This window comes from Chaetodon trifascialis, chromosome 12 (genome assembly GCF_039877785.1).
Source record: "Chaetodon trifascialis isolate fChaTrf1 chromosome 12, fChaTrf1.hap1, whole genome shotgun sequence".
NCBI lineage: Eukaryota > Metazoa > Chordata > Actinopteri > Chaetodontiformes > Chaetodontidae > Chaetodon > Chaetodon trifascialis.
This window is the reverse complement of record NC_092067.1, coordinates 24,842,174-24,859,523: the sequence shown is the minus strand read 5'-3', so window position 1 is coordinate 24,859,523 and position 17,350 is coordinate 24,842,174. Positions and strand designations below refer to the sequence as shown.

At 41.4% G+C, this 17,350-nt stretch overlaps 1 protein-coding gene across 1 annotated transcript in view; it reads right to left on the bottom strand.

Moving 5' to 3' along the window:
* The window catches only part of LOC139340366 (inactive dipeptidyl peptidase 10-like), a 92,007-nt gene that overhangs the window by 21,316 nt on the left and 53,341 nt on the right, over window positions 1–17,350 (bottom strand). The window contains exons 2-5 of the mRNA XM_070976153.1: window positions 15,831–15,942; window positions 15,074–15,169; window positions 8,681–8,775; window positions 8,212–8,286 (exon numbers count right to left, since the gene is read on the bottom strand). Of these exons, the coding sequence (XP_070832254.1) occupies window positions 8,212–8,286; window positions 8,681–8,775; window positions 15,074–15,169; window positions 15,831–15,942 (378 nt within the window). The remainder of the gene's footprint in view (window positions 1–8,211; window positions 8,287–8,680; window positions 8,776–15,073; window positions 15,170–15,830; window positions 15,943–17,350) is intronic.

Sequence of the window (17,350 nt, the reverse complement as noted above, 5' to 3'; positions counted from 1 at the left end):
GTTAATGAGTTTTCCAGGATTGTGTGCACAGCCTGTTTCTATCTTTAGATCCACAGTCCCTTATCTCTGCTGCATGGCTGGATCAGATCTCAACTGTGATGAGAGCAACACAAAGAACACAAAGAGTCAGCGATAGGCTTGATGTGAGACTTGGGAATGGAGATTATTTTGTTTAATATATTGAAATACAGCTGCACTGCTGCCGTAATATGAAAAATACACGTGTGCTTTTTGATTTTCTCTCATGGCAAGATTTCCTGTGACCTTTCTTGCATTTCAGTGAGTGTCATTGAGAAACTGTTTGCTTCGCTGCATCACTCAGAAGCTCTATGAAGTACATGAATGGAGTCAATCAGCTCAAGTATATCCAAAGATCTGAGCAATTAAACACGCTTAAAACCACCATCAGGGCTTCAAACCAGCCACTGAAAACTTTTACTGTAAGAACAGAACAAAGTTAAGATGCTTAGAAAAGCAAATGTGCCCTGTGGACATACACTGCAATATTTACAGAAATAAAACACATTTCTCTGAATGTCCGCAGATTAGCAGATGTGAATGTTCAGTTTGCAACACGATAAATGAACAGAGACAAGACCAAACAGTTCCACTGAGCAGAAGTCGTAAAACTGCTGTATCTATCTGTGTAAGTAATTGCCTCCTAAGTATGTAGAATATTCCAAACCAGTTTGCTTTCAGAGCAGGAAACTGTAAGTAAATACGATGTCAGATGTGTGATGTATGAAGCTGTTAAGCACTATTAATCCAAACACTGTCTCTGTAAACACAGCTAAACTTTCCCACGTGATCTTTTGTGGCCACTCGGAGATTCATGTGCTGCACACAAAAGTTGTGTTTGAGGAAGAAAACGGTTCCTCCACTCCGACGGCCATCAGGCAGAATATTCACACTCATCTGCCCTGTGGAAATGAGTTCATCACAGCTGCCAGAGGACCAACAGCCAGATCTAAATTTGGGCTTCAAAGAGAGTTTTTTTTTAACGAGCAAGTTGACCTGCACAAAAACTTACAGCAAAGTATTAAGCAGCTCCGAACATGTCCACCATCTCTGTACATCCACTGACTTAATGTTCAAACAAGTCTTCATTCTGAGACAGGCTCAGTCTCTGAATTTGTGAAGGGACAACGTGTAAAAAGGTGTCAGTGTGACGCCTGACACACTGTCCTGTAACACATTTCTAACTGAAATATTAAAACAACTATTAAACAGACTACCATGACATTTTACCCTCAGGATGATTTGTACTAACTTTAATGATAAACAGACTTTTAATTAGCACCATCATCAGGTCACAACTGTAACTGGTCCAATACTTGATGACCAAATGCCTGAAAAACAAGTCACATTCTCATCAGCCTCAGCTCTACCTCTTCTTAATAATCAGTAAATATTAGCATCCTAGCCCGCTAAACTAAGACAGCCAACATGGTAAACGTTACACCTGCTAAACATCAGCATGCTAGCATTGTCACTGTGAGCATGTTAGCATGCTGACAAAGAAGTAAACAATTCCACGACCGCACCGCTACCTGCTCACAACAACGAGAAAAAGCTGAAATAGTGATAACGTAAAGTGCTGACTCAGCAGGTACAGAGCTGATTGTTCTGATAATCATGCATTTCCTCAACACACACAAACAATCCTCCATCCCGTCAACAACTCTATAAACACCACGTTAAATGGTGAAGCCAGCCTGGAGTGGCTGGGCAACAGCACAAAGCTCAGAGTTTGTCTTCTGATATTTTAGAATAAGACATGCTGGGACCGCTGGGGGCTCGGAGTGCTGATCTTCAACTAGGCAACCATTTAAATGTGATTTTGTTATTAATTTTTTCTGTGGCACCCGAGAAAGAGAGGATATGTGCATCCCCACAGCATCACTAACAGCCTTACTATGGCTGCTCTGAATATACCTGAGAGAGATTCATCACTCATCATGTGAAAGTGAAAAACACTGTTTGAAAACACTAACAACGAAGCAGATCAGTGGAGAGAATTAAACAGTCAGCTGGAAAATGTGATTTTAGCAAACTCGGTGTTAAATATCCAGTGAGCTAAAGCTGGTAAAATACACCAGCGACAGTCATCATTTCAGCCAGCAAAATCGATGTTTGTCAGCTAGAGATGAGACGCCTGCTGCTGTTGACTCCGGTGTGAAATTGAAGAGCCATTCACCCATTGTTCCAAAATTTAGGAGAGTGCTGAATCTGCCACCAATGTCTTTGCAAACTGCATGATTGCCATGCTTGGAGCTTGACTGGCAGGGCGACTGTAATTTAATTGAGTTTGACACGTATGTGCACAGCCTACACGCATGTGATGATGTCTGGTATGTCCCACACTTGGTTGGGAACAACAGGGAAGAGCAGGGGGGTGATGATGACGCTGCCAATGCACAGATTTTCAAAGTGAATCTTATACAGCTAAATTAAGTGTCTGTTGTTTAGCGGGCGCTTGGCCTTAGCTGCTAGAGGCCAAGAGCGGCAGCCAAGGCTGTCCAAGACACTCGGTGGGTGATGCATTTATTTTTATTCTCTGCCAGCTTTTCTCATAAGCCAGCCGAACTTCACCCATGAGGCTGTTGCTAGCAGCAGGGAGTGAAGCTGTGCATCACAGCAGAGATGGTAAAAGTTCCTTCAAGGATAAGATGAAAGAAACATCCAATGCTGGAAGTAGATGTACAGCTGCTACAGTCAGTTAGCAAGTTAGCAGAGCAAACAATGAGTTGATCATTGTGACCAAAGCTGACTGTTTCGGACCTTTCGTGTGAGCAAACGTAGACCTGCACTGTTAACAAATGTGACTTCCAAACGAATAAAAATGGATACAAATGTTACCAAATTTTAATCAAGCATGACTGTTGCAAATGAAAATGTGCTATCATATCTGTGTACATACATGCAAGAATTTTAGCAAAAGACCACAAAACACCAGAGCAGGTAAACTTGAGGTCATGATGTAACGTGCTGTTTAAAATCCTGTGTAAGTTGTGTGAAATGACTCGTGAGTCATTTTGTGCCAGTCTGACGTCTGTGTGTGGAGTACTTCACGGAGTTAAGGGTAATTGCTAATGCATTGGTTCAGAGTCAGTCTACTGTTGGCCTGTAACTGCCTTAATCTGGAGGTGACGACTGGATTATTATGTCAGTGTGTGTTGTGTGATTGGATATTTAATCAGACCCATTAAAAAGCATTCCATCTAAAACTACCAACAGTACTGGTATGAAACTATGAAACTACAAAAATGATGGGGGACAGAATGAGGATTTTGAAAAGTGAGAGGGACATGTCCCCTCGTCCCCAGTGGACATTACACCGAGCACACAGAGATGACTGAGGGATTGTTACGGTTAATCTATCGCAAAGCTTGTGTACCAAATCCACTGACCTTGTAAATAAAAAGACTCCTTCCTGCAAAATACTCAAAAGTTAGAGTGCTCAGATCTGATACTTATGAGGTTTCTGCCTGTCTAACAAACCAGTAACCACATGAAGAGCATTAAGTCCAAATCAGCACTGAAAACATAAACACAATCTCCTCTGCAAACCATTTATTATCACACCATGTTAACTGTGTGTGCTGTGCACACAAACACTGTTTACTCTGATCTCGCTGTTAGCAGGTGGGCTTAATTACCAGCATACTATAACTGTCCAGCTACTAAATCAATAATCAAAAGCGAGTTAATATAATAATAAACTCAGTTACGACCCAGTTGTGTGCATGTCACTGATATTCCACATCAACGATTCCAAAAGAGAGAACTTTGTGTTTTCTCGTGCTTGATAAAAATATAAAAGGGAGTGAGAAAATGACTAAATTATCATAACGCTGGCTGCTGTGCTGGATTGAAACAGGTGTTACTGTGTTCATCCTGTTGTTGTGTTGATGTCCTTTGACTGCAGTCTTTCACTGTGGAACATGTAAAGAGATTCTCAAGGATCCCTCAAGGAAGTGTTTTGTTTGTCAGTGTTTTGCTTTGATGGTCATAAACTGTGGAGCATCTTCTCTTCTTCTGGTCATTTCGGTCATAGTTTAGAAAATCGGGCATAATTTTGTGCACATGTGAACAGCACTGCTCAGCTGTGTAACAGCACCGTGGCTTACTGGGCTTTCTTCTGGGATAATTTAAAGCATCAAGCTAAACAGATATGTTTGCTGGTTGTTGATCAAATTAAAGCAAGCAAAGAAATCATAGCTTTGAGTAGCTTTCCAAAAAATGCAATAACTACATGTTTGACTCTTCCTCAGTCTAACACTTGCTTAAAACTCTGCATGGTGCTGTTGTGGCTGCAGCAGCTGCAAAATGAGCTTGTTGATCAGAGTGTGGAAACAGATCGTAAATGGCCAATCTGACACACAATGAGCTTTGTTCCATTCAGAAAACAGGTCAAGAGGCTTTAGTGTTGCGTGGTCTAAGTGATGAGTTCTTCTCACCCCAGTGAGGAACAAACTGATTACAATGATGTGCACAGACAACAGCAGGTTATTGTTAGAAATCAGGTCAGCACCACTGGAGGATACATTTCCATGTACTGCAATAACCTGCTTTCTTGCATATTCTCAATGTATTATAGTTTAAGCTTACGACTGATTATACCCCTTTCACACAGCAGACGACCCGCGTGGCTCCATTCATATGAGACAGCACACTCTCAGTTTTATTCAGTTTATGTCATTGCTTACAAAAAACACAGCTGGTCACCAAACGTGGGTCGGGAGAGGGTTTTTTCAAGGAGGGTCAGCTAATGCATGTTGATCCATTCAGATAGACTGGTGACATGGCTTTGACACGCATCACTGTCTCAGTGTTACTGAGGTATTAGCGACCTGTTCCCATTAGCCTGAAAGGCCTATCCAAGGCATACCCAAAGTAAACTGAGAGCTGTTCTTGATTCATCTGCAGTGCGGTTTGGTCTCTTTGAAATGCAACACTGAAGTTTTATCTCCAGCAGTCTGAATCACAGTGAGTGCGACTGGCACTCACTATTATAAGTTTGAACACACTCAAGCAGAAGGTTTTTAATTTCCACCTGAATATTCTTTTGCAAATAGATGTCTGCATATGACACAATGGGACCACAGCATGAAGCCTCAGCCTCGTCCAAGTTCAATAAAAATTGAAAAAAGCATTTTTATCTGGTTGGAACATTTGGACTGAGGTCCTCGTTGGATTAAAAACAACAAAAAAACTACAAAAACCAGCAGAACCTGAGCACAGGCAGAACTTAAAACTGATCCAAAATACTGCTGTTGAATAGAAGTGAAAGTCACATTCATCCCACGGTCAGGGTTACGTGGCTCACAGCTGAACCACTTCAGTGTCTTAGACAGGCATGAGATCCTGCTGATCAACAGGACAAAAGGTGGACAGTTATGTCAGAAAGGTCAAAGCTACAATCCTGAGCACATAAAAACATTGGTGGAGGACTCAGCTATAACTCCCACGGAGCCTGATTACGCTGCTGAGGAACATTAACTCAAAGAAACTTGTACTAAAAATAATGTTTATATGAGCAGTGAGCTTTACTTACAACGATGCTTTGTCTGAAGTCTTACAATAAAAGATAAAAATGAAGGTTTTAGAGGAGAAATGTTCCTCTCTGCATGCGTTTCTCCTTTACCCTGCTTCAGGAAACAAGGTTTATTGTTCATGACATTCAAATAATCAGGCTAGTGCAGAATGCCAACAATACCACAATTACAGGCATGTCAGCGCTTCGTCATCTGCTGTGATTACGAGGGAAATGAATTCTAAATACAGCCGCAGAAGTGCATGTTAAGTGAACAATAGGAGACAATCAGGAAATGTCAGAAAGAACTCCTTCTCATACGGATAAAAGCAGACAATGTCGTCTTAATAGGACAATGAAGCTGCTTTTCCACAGTCCACATCCTGGTCCTCTTTAGTCTGTTTCTGATAATGTTCAGTGTGAAACTCAGTGAATATTGCTCCTCCATGTACACATGAGGGAAAAACCTTGTAAGGTATTTCTCAAAAGGATGACCTTTCCTCCCAGAAAATTCACATCCACAGGGATCAAAACAACTTACACAACCTCAGCATCACCATAACCAACGGACTACAGGATACTGCATGTTTGGATTATTTATTTTGTTGTGTACTCAGATGAAACATGAAGGCTCGCTTCGTTTGAGCTTGGCTTGGAAAGCGTGTCTAAGAACAGCTGGAGGAGTGCAGTTAGCAGAGTTCACGACACAATGAGTGTTTTATGAGTCGAAATGATCAAGAAAACAAATGCTTATAGGACCGACAAAGCATCAAGGTCAGTCTGTCAAGGTCCCGCAGCTGACGTCAACAGCCTCCAACAGCCAAGTAAAAACTATGCATACAGCACACTGTAGGTGTATCATCACCACCTGTCACTGCCTAATACAACTAAGAACTATAGATATCACCAATTAAAAGAGTTGGATGGTAGAACACAGTATGACGTGAGAATCAGTCTGAACATACAGGCTGCTGCCTAAAATGAATAGAATAAGGTAACATTCATATATGGTCTGAATCAGGACTGATCTTTAGAGCAATGACGCTGAGCAGCACAGGCGGCTGGTGTTTGTATCACTCCAAGAATATGATCAATTCCAGGTTATTGACACAAACACTACATTAACTTATATGCTCATACTCAACACTGTTAGAAAGCTAAGAGTCATGTGACTTGACTGATGGACGACAAAGGTCCTGAAGATACAGCGCAGTGAAAGCATTTAGACCAACATAATAATAACTTCGTCTTCTGCGTTTTCACCGTCGCACCTTCTGGAAACATGTACAGACAGGCGCCATCTTGTCTCCAGTTACTCTGTGGAGTGTCAGGTTTCAAATGACACCTCACTTGACCAATCGTGATCTGCCATATGAAGCCTAGCAACCAGGGAAGCCAATAACATCCTGAGTGCAACACAAGGGCCTCGCTCTCACTATCCATGTGAAGATCAAGCCAATCAGAAGTGATTGTGCAGGTGACTGACGCCCTGAACAGCCAATGAAATTTTAAATAAACAGATATGCCACTTTAGTGTCTTATTTACAAGATTTCAGTGCTAATATGGACATTATTAAAAACAGCTTTGGGTTTACTTTGGGTAATGGACACAGCTGGGACGAGCTGGATCATCTGATAGTGAGGACAGTGAGTCTGAGCGAAGTGACAGCGAGAAAGCTTTTACATGTTATCAGACCTTGATGTAACCAAAAATAGGATGAAACATTTCAAAGGAAAAAACATAATACGTGGAGTAGAGGTAGAGATAATTATTAAAAAGTTAAATAGCACTGACTCGTTTTGGATCCACACTGACTCTAACCTCCATTCAGCCGTCACTGTCCTCATGACCAGCTGTCCTGTCAGCAGTCCAAAATGTCTTCACCAGGGTGAGTAACATCAGGAATTCACCAAAACAGTATTCAAGTAGGCTCCATGAGTAGAATACAGGAAGAGAACAGTTTTTAATCTAATGATTAATTGATTTTAATTCTGATTCACCGTAACGGGTGGAGACCACATACCTACAGTGAAAGCAGAAAGCCAGCAGACACTGAGGCCCTTGATCAATGATTACGACTCGTACGTCACACAGTGAGCGGCTGTGGATCTTTACATTTAGTAGAATAGAAGTGCAACTGTTTTCTGAGATGAACGAGTGGGAGACGTCAAAAACACTTTGTGTTTACACTATCCTCCAGGCTGACTCCAGCATATGGAGGGGCTTCTAAAAATAAGCGCACTGAGCGATAAGAGAGTATCACTCTGCACAAACGGCTACTCATGCCCCTCCAACAGAGACGGCCTGATAAAATAAAGATACTACCGAGCATAAAAACGTCTCTTCTTTGAATTGCAGGCAGCGAGCAGCTCAAGCACGAAGTCGTTTAACATGTTATGTTTTAATATGTATTAATACTTGTAAATTTCACAGCCCGCAGGCTTGATGAAGTGTGTGTTTGTTGTGAACGAAACATCTCCTCTCATATTTCTAAAACTTGTACCCTCCTGGTGGATCAATACTGGCTTTAACTCACTGACTCTGAACAGATAGATATCTCCATGCTGGTCACATTTCCATTTTAGTTCATGAACTGTAAACCTTCAATGTAAGCAGCCCCAAGCCAAATACCAGTGTCAGAATATATGCAACCTGAATATTAAGAGGTTCTCACCTGCTTGACATCATATCCCAGAAGAACAAAGTTCAGATCTGGAGAAAATGCAAACTTTGAGGCCTTAAAAGTTGCCTGTGGGGACAACAACAGATAGATGAGATCTTCTTTTTCCAAAACAAACCAATTTTTATTCTAAAACTGAGAATATCTCTCAGAAACACATGCCAAACAATCAGTCCTGATGCAACCCCAAAAGCATTAGCCCAAACTGAGATCAGCTTAAAGTTACAGTCAAACTTTGGCAGGTTGAAAATACCTGCTGAGGGCGAAGCTTTACCAAACTTTATTCTAATACAATATTATCTTGCATACAGTTAATGTGTGACAGAATTTTCATGCAATGTTCTTTCAACAAATCTTTAAATCCATTGTCATTTTGTTGACACTGGCATGTTTGTTTTTTCTTTATTCAGCTTGTGCACGCATGTGGAAAAATCATCTAAATGTACTGAAAACTCGCACTTACAAACGTTGTGTTTTTCAGCAGGAGCTCGGTCTCGTTGCTGTGAGTGCTGACTTTCAAAATGTCTCCATCCCAGCTCCGAAAGATGATTTCTTCATCTAAGACAGAAACAGGAAAACTGAAAATACTGCATTTAATTGTTGGATTGGTAATCATTTTTTAGTTATTTATTTATTTTTATTTTCACACTGCAACAAACTGTGACAGCTCTGAAAGCTTTGGACACTTGATTTGAAATTTCTGAGTCAAAGAGAAAAAAGTCATGTGCTTGGATGTTAGAGCATGTTGGAGTTTAGAAATGTTTGACCAGAGAAAATAATTCACATAATTTCAGTATGCAGTACAGCTTGCAGTAGCTTCGGACGCATTATATATAATACATTTCATCCAATTCCTTTTTTCTATACTCACGTCACACTCTGTTATAGCGGCTGCAAGTATTTTGAGTGACAGGAAACCCATTACCCCTCCAAGAATGGGCTTAATTAAGAAACTATTAGGATTAACTTAAGCACATTTCTCTTTTAATTTACAGCACTTTGTTAAAACATACACAGAAGAATCATCACAGACTGGGAGTTTGGAGGACGCTTCCAAATCATAAGCTAACAAACCTGAACTTCACACATCAAACTTATTCACCATTAACTAGCCACACACTGTCATTCCTATTAGTAGCATGTTGGCCATATATTAGTCATTATAAATCACTTATTATTGCCTCGTTTTAGGGGTTACGCTTGTTTGGGTTAGGTTATTAAGATCGTAATTCATTTTCATGTTCCTTATTTACTATCAATAAGCAGCAGTTGGGAGGTTATTGAGGCAAAACTCAATAACTAGTTAATGGCCTAGTACTTGAAGAATATGGTGAGGCATTAATAAGTGCTTTATAGTGACTAATAAAGAGCCAATATGCTACTAATATGGATGCTAATAAGTTAACTAGTTAATGGTGAATATGTGCACCTCTAACCGCTCCCATGGGAGAGGTTAAAACGTCCAAAATGACTCCAAAAACAACAAGCAGGAAGATGATTATGTGAAGGAAAGATGCCAGTGGAGCCCCTGAGAGGAGAGTTTAACAAGAGAGAGGAAAACAACAACAAAGACTCATTTAGGAGGATCTGTCTGAGGCAACTCGGCTCAATGAGATTACACTTCAACTTTCAACAGTGGAAACAATGACAGGAGTGCCTGCAATAACCCCCGTCTAATCCCAAACCAACACTGCAGCCCAGGGAGGCTGAATTCCATTAATGCACTTGACAGGTCTAAATAATTTCAAGGTCCCAATCTCATGTAAATGTCAATGAATAAGCCCTGAGGCATCAATCTCAGACAAGAAGGCTATAGACTGGCAAACACTCAAAACACTTCTGAGTATAATGCCAGGAAAAGAAATATGAAAGACAGATGGATTGCTTGTGCTCAACAGGCAAGAAATCCTCAAAAGGGCTCTTGTCATTTAGAAACCCTACACACAGTTAAAAAAAAGAGAAAGAAAAGAAAAAAGTCCTTTTTGCCTCTTTGGTATGCCTTGCATGTATCAAATCAATGGTTATATAAAACATTTTACAGCAACGTTAATTGGAAATCCGGGCAACTCCTGAGCTGACAACAGTTTCATCAGTAAGAGCTCAGAGGACAACGATGACACGCAATCTCAGCTGTGATTAAAAGTGTCCCGCTATCCCAAGACTTGAAAGTGTTTTGTGAGGGCAAGAATTAGAGGAAATCCCCCGTTACGCCACTATCGACACAGTTACCCGACTGATAAATGGCACGTCACTGGTCTGTGAGCTTAATGCAGTGATGTGAAGAAACCAGTTTCAGTGTCGTATCAGTTAAAGCAGCAGACATGCTTTTCATTGGTGACCTGACATGGATTTAACGTGCAAAGGGGCTGGAAATTTAAGGTAAAGGTAGTAAACAAGTAGGAATTTTAGCCTAATGTTGCACTTCAATATTCAGCCTGTAGAAATAGGACGTCATGTTTCGGGTGGCTCTGGAGGGCCGAGCCCATCCTCGCCAACAGCAGGATAGTTCGACCAATATTTATCTAGTTTTGGTGTCTTGAGCCATGTGATGATGAAGGTTGTCTCAGTTTGGGTTTTGTGGCAACAAATCTTAAACAGAAAGTCTGTGTACAAACTGGGGCTGTGGAGTTTGAAAGAGCAGTCAGAGGGCAGCTGCTGCTGAGTTGCATTGTGGGAACTCAAGTGTTTTTGGAGCTTGGCACTCAGATCTAAAACAAAGGATATCTTGGCCTCCACTGCTTTCATCCATCCCTTCTTTCTTTTTCTTATTTATTTATCGCAAGTCTACCAACTTGTTTCACTCTCTTTCAGCTCTGTTTTCGTTTGCACCAACATCTGAGAGAAATATCTGGCTCTTTAGCTGCTAAATGCTCCCCTGTTTTGCCAGCTAGTGGCTGACTTTGGCTGTGTGCTGCTTGGTTCTGGGCAGGAAGTGCACAGTGGTTCATCAGAGGGTTTTGCTGGAAACAGCTGCCTGCTGCAGCCAGAAACAAGGCTGATGAGTCTGCAGGCCAATAATCCACAGAGGACTTAAATGCTTAATGGAGGGAACTGCAGAGCGATTCAACATGAGTGACACCTTTCACATTCCACAGTCTTTTGGCCAATTGTTAGCATAAACACCACTGATTGGTGCAGCACTGAGTGAACAAATAATTAATAATTTGAAGGATGTACTTTTTAAAGTAGAAAAAATATCCAATGTTATTATATTTAGATTATATTAAGATGAGAAGCCTACTTAGCTTTATACGACCTCTGCTTTGGCAGCATGCAGGCTCTCTACTCTCTCTGTAATTACTGTACAGCTGATAATGTGTATTATGGTCGAAACACACTGGAATAACAATAATACTGCTGGTTCTTCACTCGTCTCACTGACTGCCATAGATAAGCTGTGAGAAAAATATCCATTGGTTGATGTTCCAAAAAAGAAACTTCTCATCTAAGTGGCTTCTTCAGTTCTACCTGATTGGTGGGGAGTTCCTGGTATTTGACCTCAAAGAGTGTGAAAATGACCCCAAAGAAGGTTAAATATCAGGGACACAACACCAGTCACTCAAAACTGAAGGATTTCCTTGGATGAGAAGCAAAATGTTTTCCAGTTCCAGCTGCCCCTGACTTTAGATAACCATGACCTGGATGACTGAGATTCTTCACAGACATGAGTACTGGAGGTTTGGAGGCCAAAACATCTCAGCACTTGTGTATCAATGACCAGCACAGCTGAGTCACTGCTACTGGAAAATTCACCCTGCAGACACATTGTGTTTGCTGACCAGAGGCTCAAAGGGCAGCCGGACTCTCATGAATCTTGAAAGATGAGCATGACAGTCAAACTGTGACTGTCAAAGTTTTTAAAACTAAAATGACTGAAACTGTTGGTGCTACCATAAATATAAAGTGGTATTTCCATTTACACCTTGTATGGTTTTGTTTTCCTCTGTCTTCTTCCTATATATTGTAATTATGCACCCTGGTGTGACGCCAACAAATAACAGGATGCTTTTGGACCCTCGACACTGGACTGTCTTACCATTTTAGTGTGGAGCAGCTGTCATGGAGCTGGCATTCACACATAAACGGCACTGCAGTCCGTGGAGGGGGTGAGGTGTGTTATCTGTGGCGATGAAGCAGGTGTTCAGATGCACTTTAACAGCCGTCCTGATGTCAGGTGTCTCTGTTGCTCTGATTTAATTTAAGTTTAAATCAACATGTTGTCAAGGTAAAGAAATGCACATTCAACAGTCGCTTGTAAAATAAATTCATATAAACCTGTGAGTAAAGTGATTTTCGATGCTGGTATATAAGACTGAACTAAGACTGTGTCTCTTGCAGTCCTATAGAGTCAGTTAATGACATACGGCTTCTCCAGAGAAGTGAAAGTTTTGCAGCATCAGACGACAACACACACAAGAAGCAGCAGCACGGGTTTGTTATCAAGCTATTACAGAGGAACATTATAATTGTGTTTATAGAAGCAGCTTTCATATTTGTATTGAGCCTGTCATTATCATAGCCACACTAAAAGCTCTGTTTGTTTGTGACTGACATGTGGCTTAGAGCACTCAGAGAAGCTTTATGTATGGGCATAAACCTGGGTTTACTAGGTTTATACAATTTGCAAGGGCTGGTACACTGAGCTTCCTGGTCTCAGAGCTAATTTAATCAATAATACTGCATTTACAATGGAGACGATGAGTATTATGAAAGATCCCACAAAGATCACCCAACTCTACGGAGAGTTTTAGCTCTGTTTTGTTTATTTCTGTCAGTAAACTCTCATCAAGCTTGATTTCAGTCACAGCAAGCAGCTTCGTTCAGCCACAAGGATCCAATGAACCCACAGCAAACTACTTGCCCAACACCAAACAGCAGACAAACAAAGTTAGTAATCAGATTTCCGATGGTGACGGAGAAGTGCTGGTCCCCGGGCGTGGGCGTCAGCATTGCCTGGCAGCTGGCAGCCCACCGCTCCTGGTCTGCCGCGGAGGATCGACAGATCGAGGATGGGTCAAATGCGGAAAAAACTAATTTCACGGAAAGCATGGCGTGTAGTGCAACTAACACCTTGTGTGATGTGATTAATAAAGTACGTTTCTTCTTCTTCTTCGTCTTCTTCAAAGTACTGGAGCATTAGCCACCAAAGAGCCAGATATTCCCTTAGGAGCTGGTGGAGGCCACAAACGGGCTAAAAGGAGAGTGAACTTCAGGTGGACACAAACTCGACTCCAAACGAAGACCAATGTTGATCTATGTCTGTCGGACGTGTAAACAGGCAAATATTTGCTAACATGTTGGCCACAACACCTTAATAATGTGATGTCAAATGGTGTAGCTGTGACCTGATCTGCTGCCCCCAAGTGGTCAAAAGTGGTGCTCCACCTGTGTAATACATCAATATGGCAGTTACAGTCATTGATTGGGTAATTATCTGCTGTCTTATCAAATGCTTATTAATTAATCAGAGGCAAAATTAATGCATTTCACTGAGCCATTCACACACAGCAATTACAGCAAAGGGGATGTTGATAAAGCCAAACTTTTTGCCCGACATCATTTTTTTCTGTTATTAAAATTACTTGAGCTCTTCTATGAGCCAGCCAGCACTTGAGCAGGTAGACTTGCAAGGTCGTGCTTTCAGAAGTGGAGGACTGAGCGTGACTGAGCCACAGCGGCCCTGTCAGAAGAAGGAGGGCTCAGACAGCTTGACAGCACCAGCACTAACAGCTGGACTGGATTCACCAGAGAGCCTTAAAAGAAGAGGACCATTCCATTACAAAAAGTGGTAATTGACGTGTTATTCATGGCGTCTCTAAGAGGAGAGCCTCTTGGATTCTTAAGACAAACAAAGAAAACATCCATCCATCCATCCATTATCTATACCGCCTATCCCTTTCGGGGTTGCGGGGGGCTGGAGCCTATCCCAGCTACAATGGGCGAGAGGCGGGGTACACCCTGAACCGGTCGCCAGCCGATTGCAGGGCCACATGCAAGGACAAACAACCATTCACACTCACACTCACACCTACGGACAATTTTAGAGTCATCAATTAACCTAATGAGCATGTTTTTTGGTCTGTGGGAGGAAGCCGGAGTACCCGGAGAGAACCCACGCATGCACGGGAAGAACATGCAAACTTCACACAGAAAGGCCCCGCCTGACCCGGGGATCGAACCGGCAACCTTCTTGCTGTGAGGCACGCGCACTACCTGCTGCACCACCGTGCAGCCACAAAGAAAACAGACGGTGGAAAAAACATCTCTCCCAGCATCCCTTAAGGGTTTCACTTCCAGTCGTTGACTGTGACCCACAGTGGGAACTCACTGGTTTAAGATGGTACTTTGTGTGACAGAGGCACATAAATGACATCATTTTACTGGTTAAATACTGCCACCAGTACACAGACACGTTTTTCTAAATCAAAACAGGCCGCCTGTAACATCAGTGATCCTGAGTTCATTATTCCTGGTCATGAATTTCATTTCAGATCAAAACTCTTGTTTAACAGCATCTTACGTGTTGTTTGTGTGAGCACACATAGAAACTGAGCTTTGTCTTGAGGGGAAGGGAAGACTGAAGCAACAGACTTATACGAAAGAACACAGACTAAAACCTGTTTCTGTAATCTGCATGCCAGATTACAGCCACTCAGCAGTAAAATAAATAATAATGGAGCTTCCTGTTGTAAGATATTCTAGACATTGCATTTTTTCTGAGGCAAGATTGCTGCATCACAACTGTCTCTCTAACTGTCTCTTTGGGGTCTTAAAATAGTGTTTTACTGTAACAGAAACAGCAGTCTGACTAGCGGAGAGCTTTGATAGTTGTCTCAGGAGTTTCTGACATGCTTACCACTGATCCACTTCGCATCGGGATCGTGTATTTGGAAGTTTCTTTGAAAGAGGTCATCCAGTGTTAACTGTGAACCAAAGGGTTTGCCACCATCATCTACAGGGAAAAAAAAAACACATTTAATATGCTGTCGACAATTTATCACCTGTCAAAACAAAAAATGAACTTGCGGTTTTTCTGAATTTACAATTAAGTCTTAAAATGCAGTGAGAAAGGTTTAAGAAAAATCACAGGGTAAATAAAAAACACATTTAATCAGATGTTCTTCTATAAATCACACACAGAAGGAAAATGTAAAAGCACTGCAGGAGCAGGTAAAGGGTAGGGTAATATTATTTAAAGGTAACTGAATACTAAGTACTGTAGCCCTGCTTCATGTGGACAAAGCATTTTTCATAAATTTTAGCAGTAAATCCCTTCTAGATGTTGTCTTACACGGCTCCTCTCCACGTTTTTATTTCCCCATCATCATATTTTCTCTGGGTAAACAATTCAAACCTGGCTTGATTCACCTGACAGTGTCTCTGATTACCTGCTGAGTACTTTCAGTGCTGCTCTGAATGAATACAAATGCTAATTAAGGCAGAACAAACTGAGGAGTTTGTGGCATACATGCAAACTGTGAAAGGATCCCAATGTGATATAGATTAAACTGATGCTGAGCACGACAATAACAAGTTGAAAGTCTGCTGACGTACATGTCTCCATTTATTTTTCACAAACTCTGACGACGTGATGGATCCGTAGGGAGCCTCACCTTTTGACAGCAGAACAATGGACAGTCCGATAAGTGACAGCACCACCAAAATAACCAGCAGGGAGATGGCAATGCCCTTCCAGTTTCTATCCTGTCCAATAGGTCCAATGTCCTGCACAACAAGACAAACAAATCACATCAATAATAATGCATCATGTAAATAATACCACAAAATAGCATGACACAGGGAAAGAAATGAGGGAACAAGGATTTATTATGTCTGTTAGGTCTTAAGCATCTTCTCTTCAGAAAGCTGCTGAAGTGTCCTTGAGCAAATCAGAGCACCTACATCCATCCGTGCAGTAGTTGACTGAGCCTGTGCATAAACCCAAGGGGACAAAGCAGATTATGCAGATTAAATCGAAGCGTGTGAGTTAACATAATGTATAAGATCAATAAAAAAAGGCAGTCTGAGGTTATAATGGCCACACTGTACACCTGAATGAATATGATTGGATGTTACGGCCCACACAGCTGTTAATGAGCCAGTGATTGTGAAGCAGCTGATGCCAATCAGTGGCAACAGACGTTAAGGCGGCCCAAACCCACTCGTACAGTGCTGGCTGCTGCCAGTTCATCCAACTCCTCCTCAATAATAACACAAAATCCCTGAAGCCCAAGATGATGTAGGCTGACATTAGACAGTGTGTGTGTTCTGTTGACGCTGGCTTTACTTCCTCATCGATGTGCTACACACAAAGTCAGAAATCCAGAGAAGCATGTCCAATATCTAGAAACATATTTACAAGGCCAGTCTGTCACAAACTGTTTGCATGTTTGATGAAGGTGATCGAACACAGACAAGGCCGTAAACCATTGTTTCGCCTTTAATGTTATATGCCACGCTCCTGTATGTACACTTAACCTGCAGTACATATGCTTTAACATACCCATACACATGTATACTACTGTCTATACTGCATAACTGATAGATATTCAGATTTATACTGCTGATGTCAATACTGCCCATATATGATCTATAGTGTCTCATGTACACACTGCATTCATGTGATACCTCCAGATATTCACTCTTGCCTGTACTTGTACCTGTACGGTATAAATCTGTGTAAATCTTGGTGTATACATATGTACTCCTTACTGTTTATTCTATACATATTTACATTACTTTACACTTATTTACACTGTTTGCACTTGTGGTTAGATGCTGAACTGAATTTTGTTGTCACAGTACCTGAAAATGAAGGTGAATCTAAGCTAATCTAATCTAATGTGGGTTATGCATGAACAAAGAACCTGTTGCTGTTGATATGACATGTTGTTGTTATATGTTCCCAGCATGGCCACTGAAGGGCTGTGTCCATCTTTTTTTACAAGGATGGACAGATGGAACATAAAAGACCACGATGGAAATAAATCTTTCACTTGACAATGTTTTACTCACTATTTGAATTACTACATTTAACTTTTGTCAGATAAACAAGGACAATCCATGTTATCCTACACGGTGATGCTTAACCAGGACAGTAGAACACTGAACCTATCTGGAACATGGCTTGATA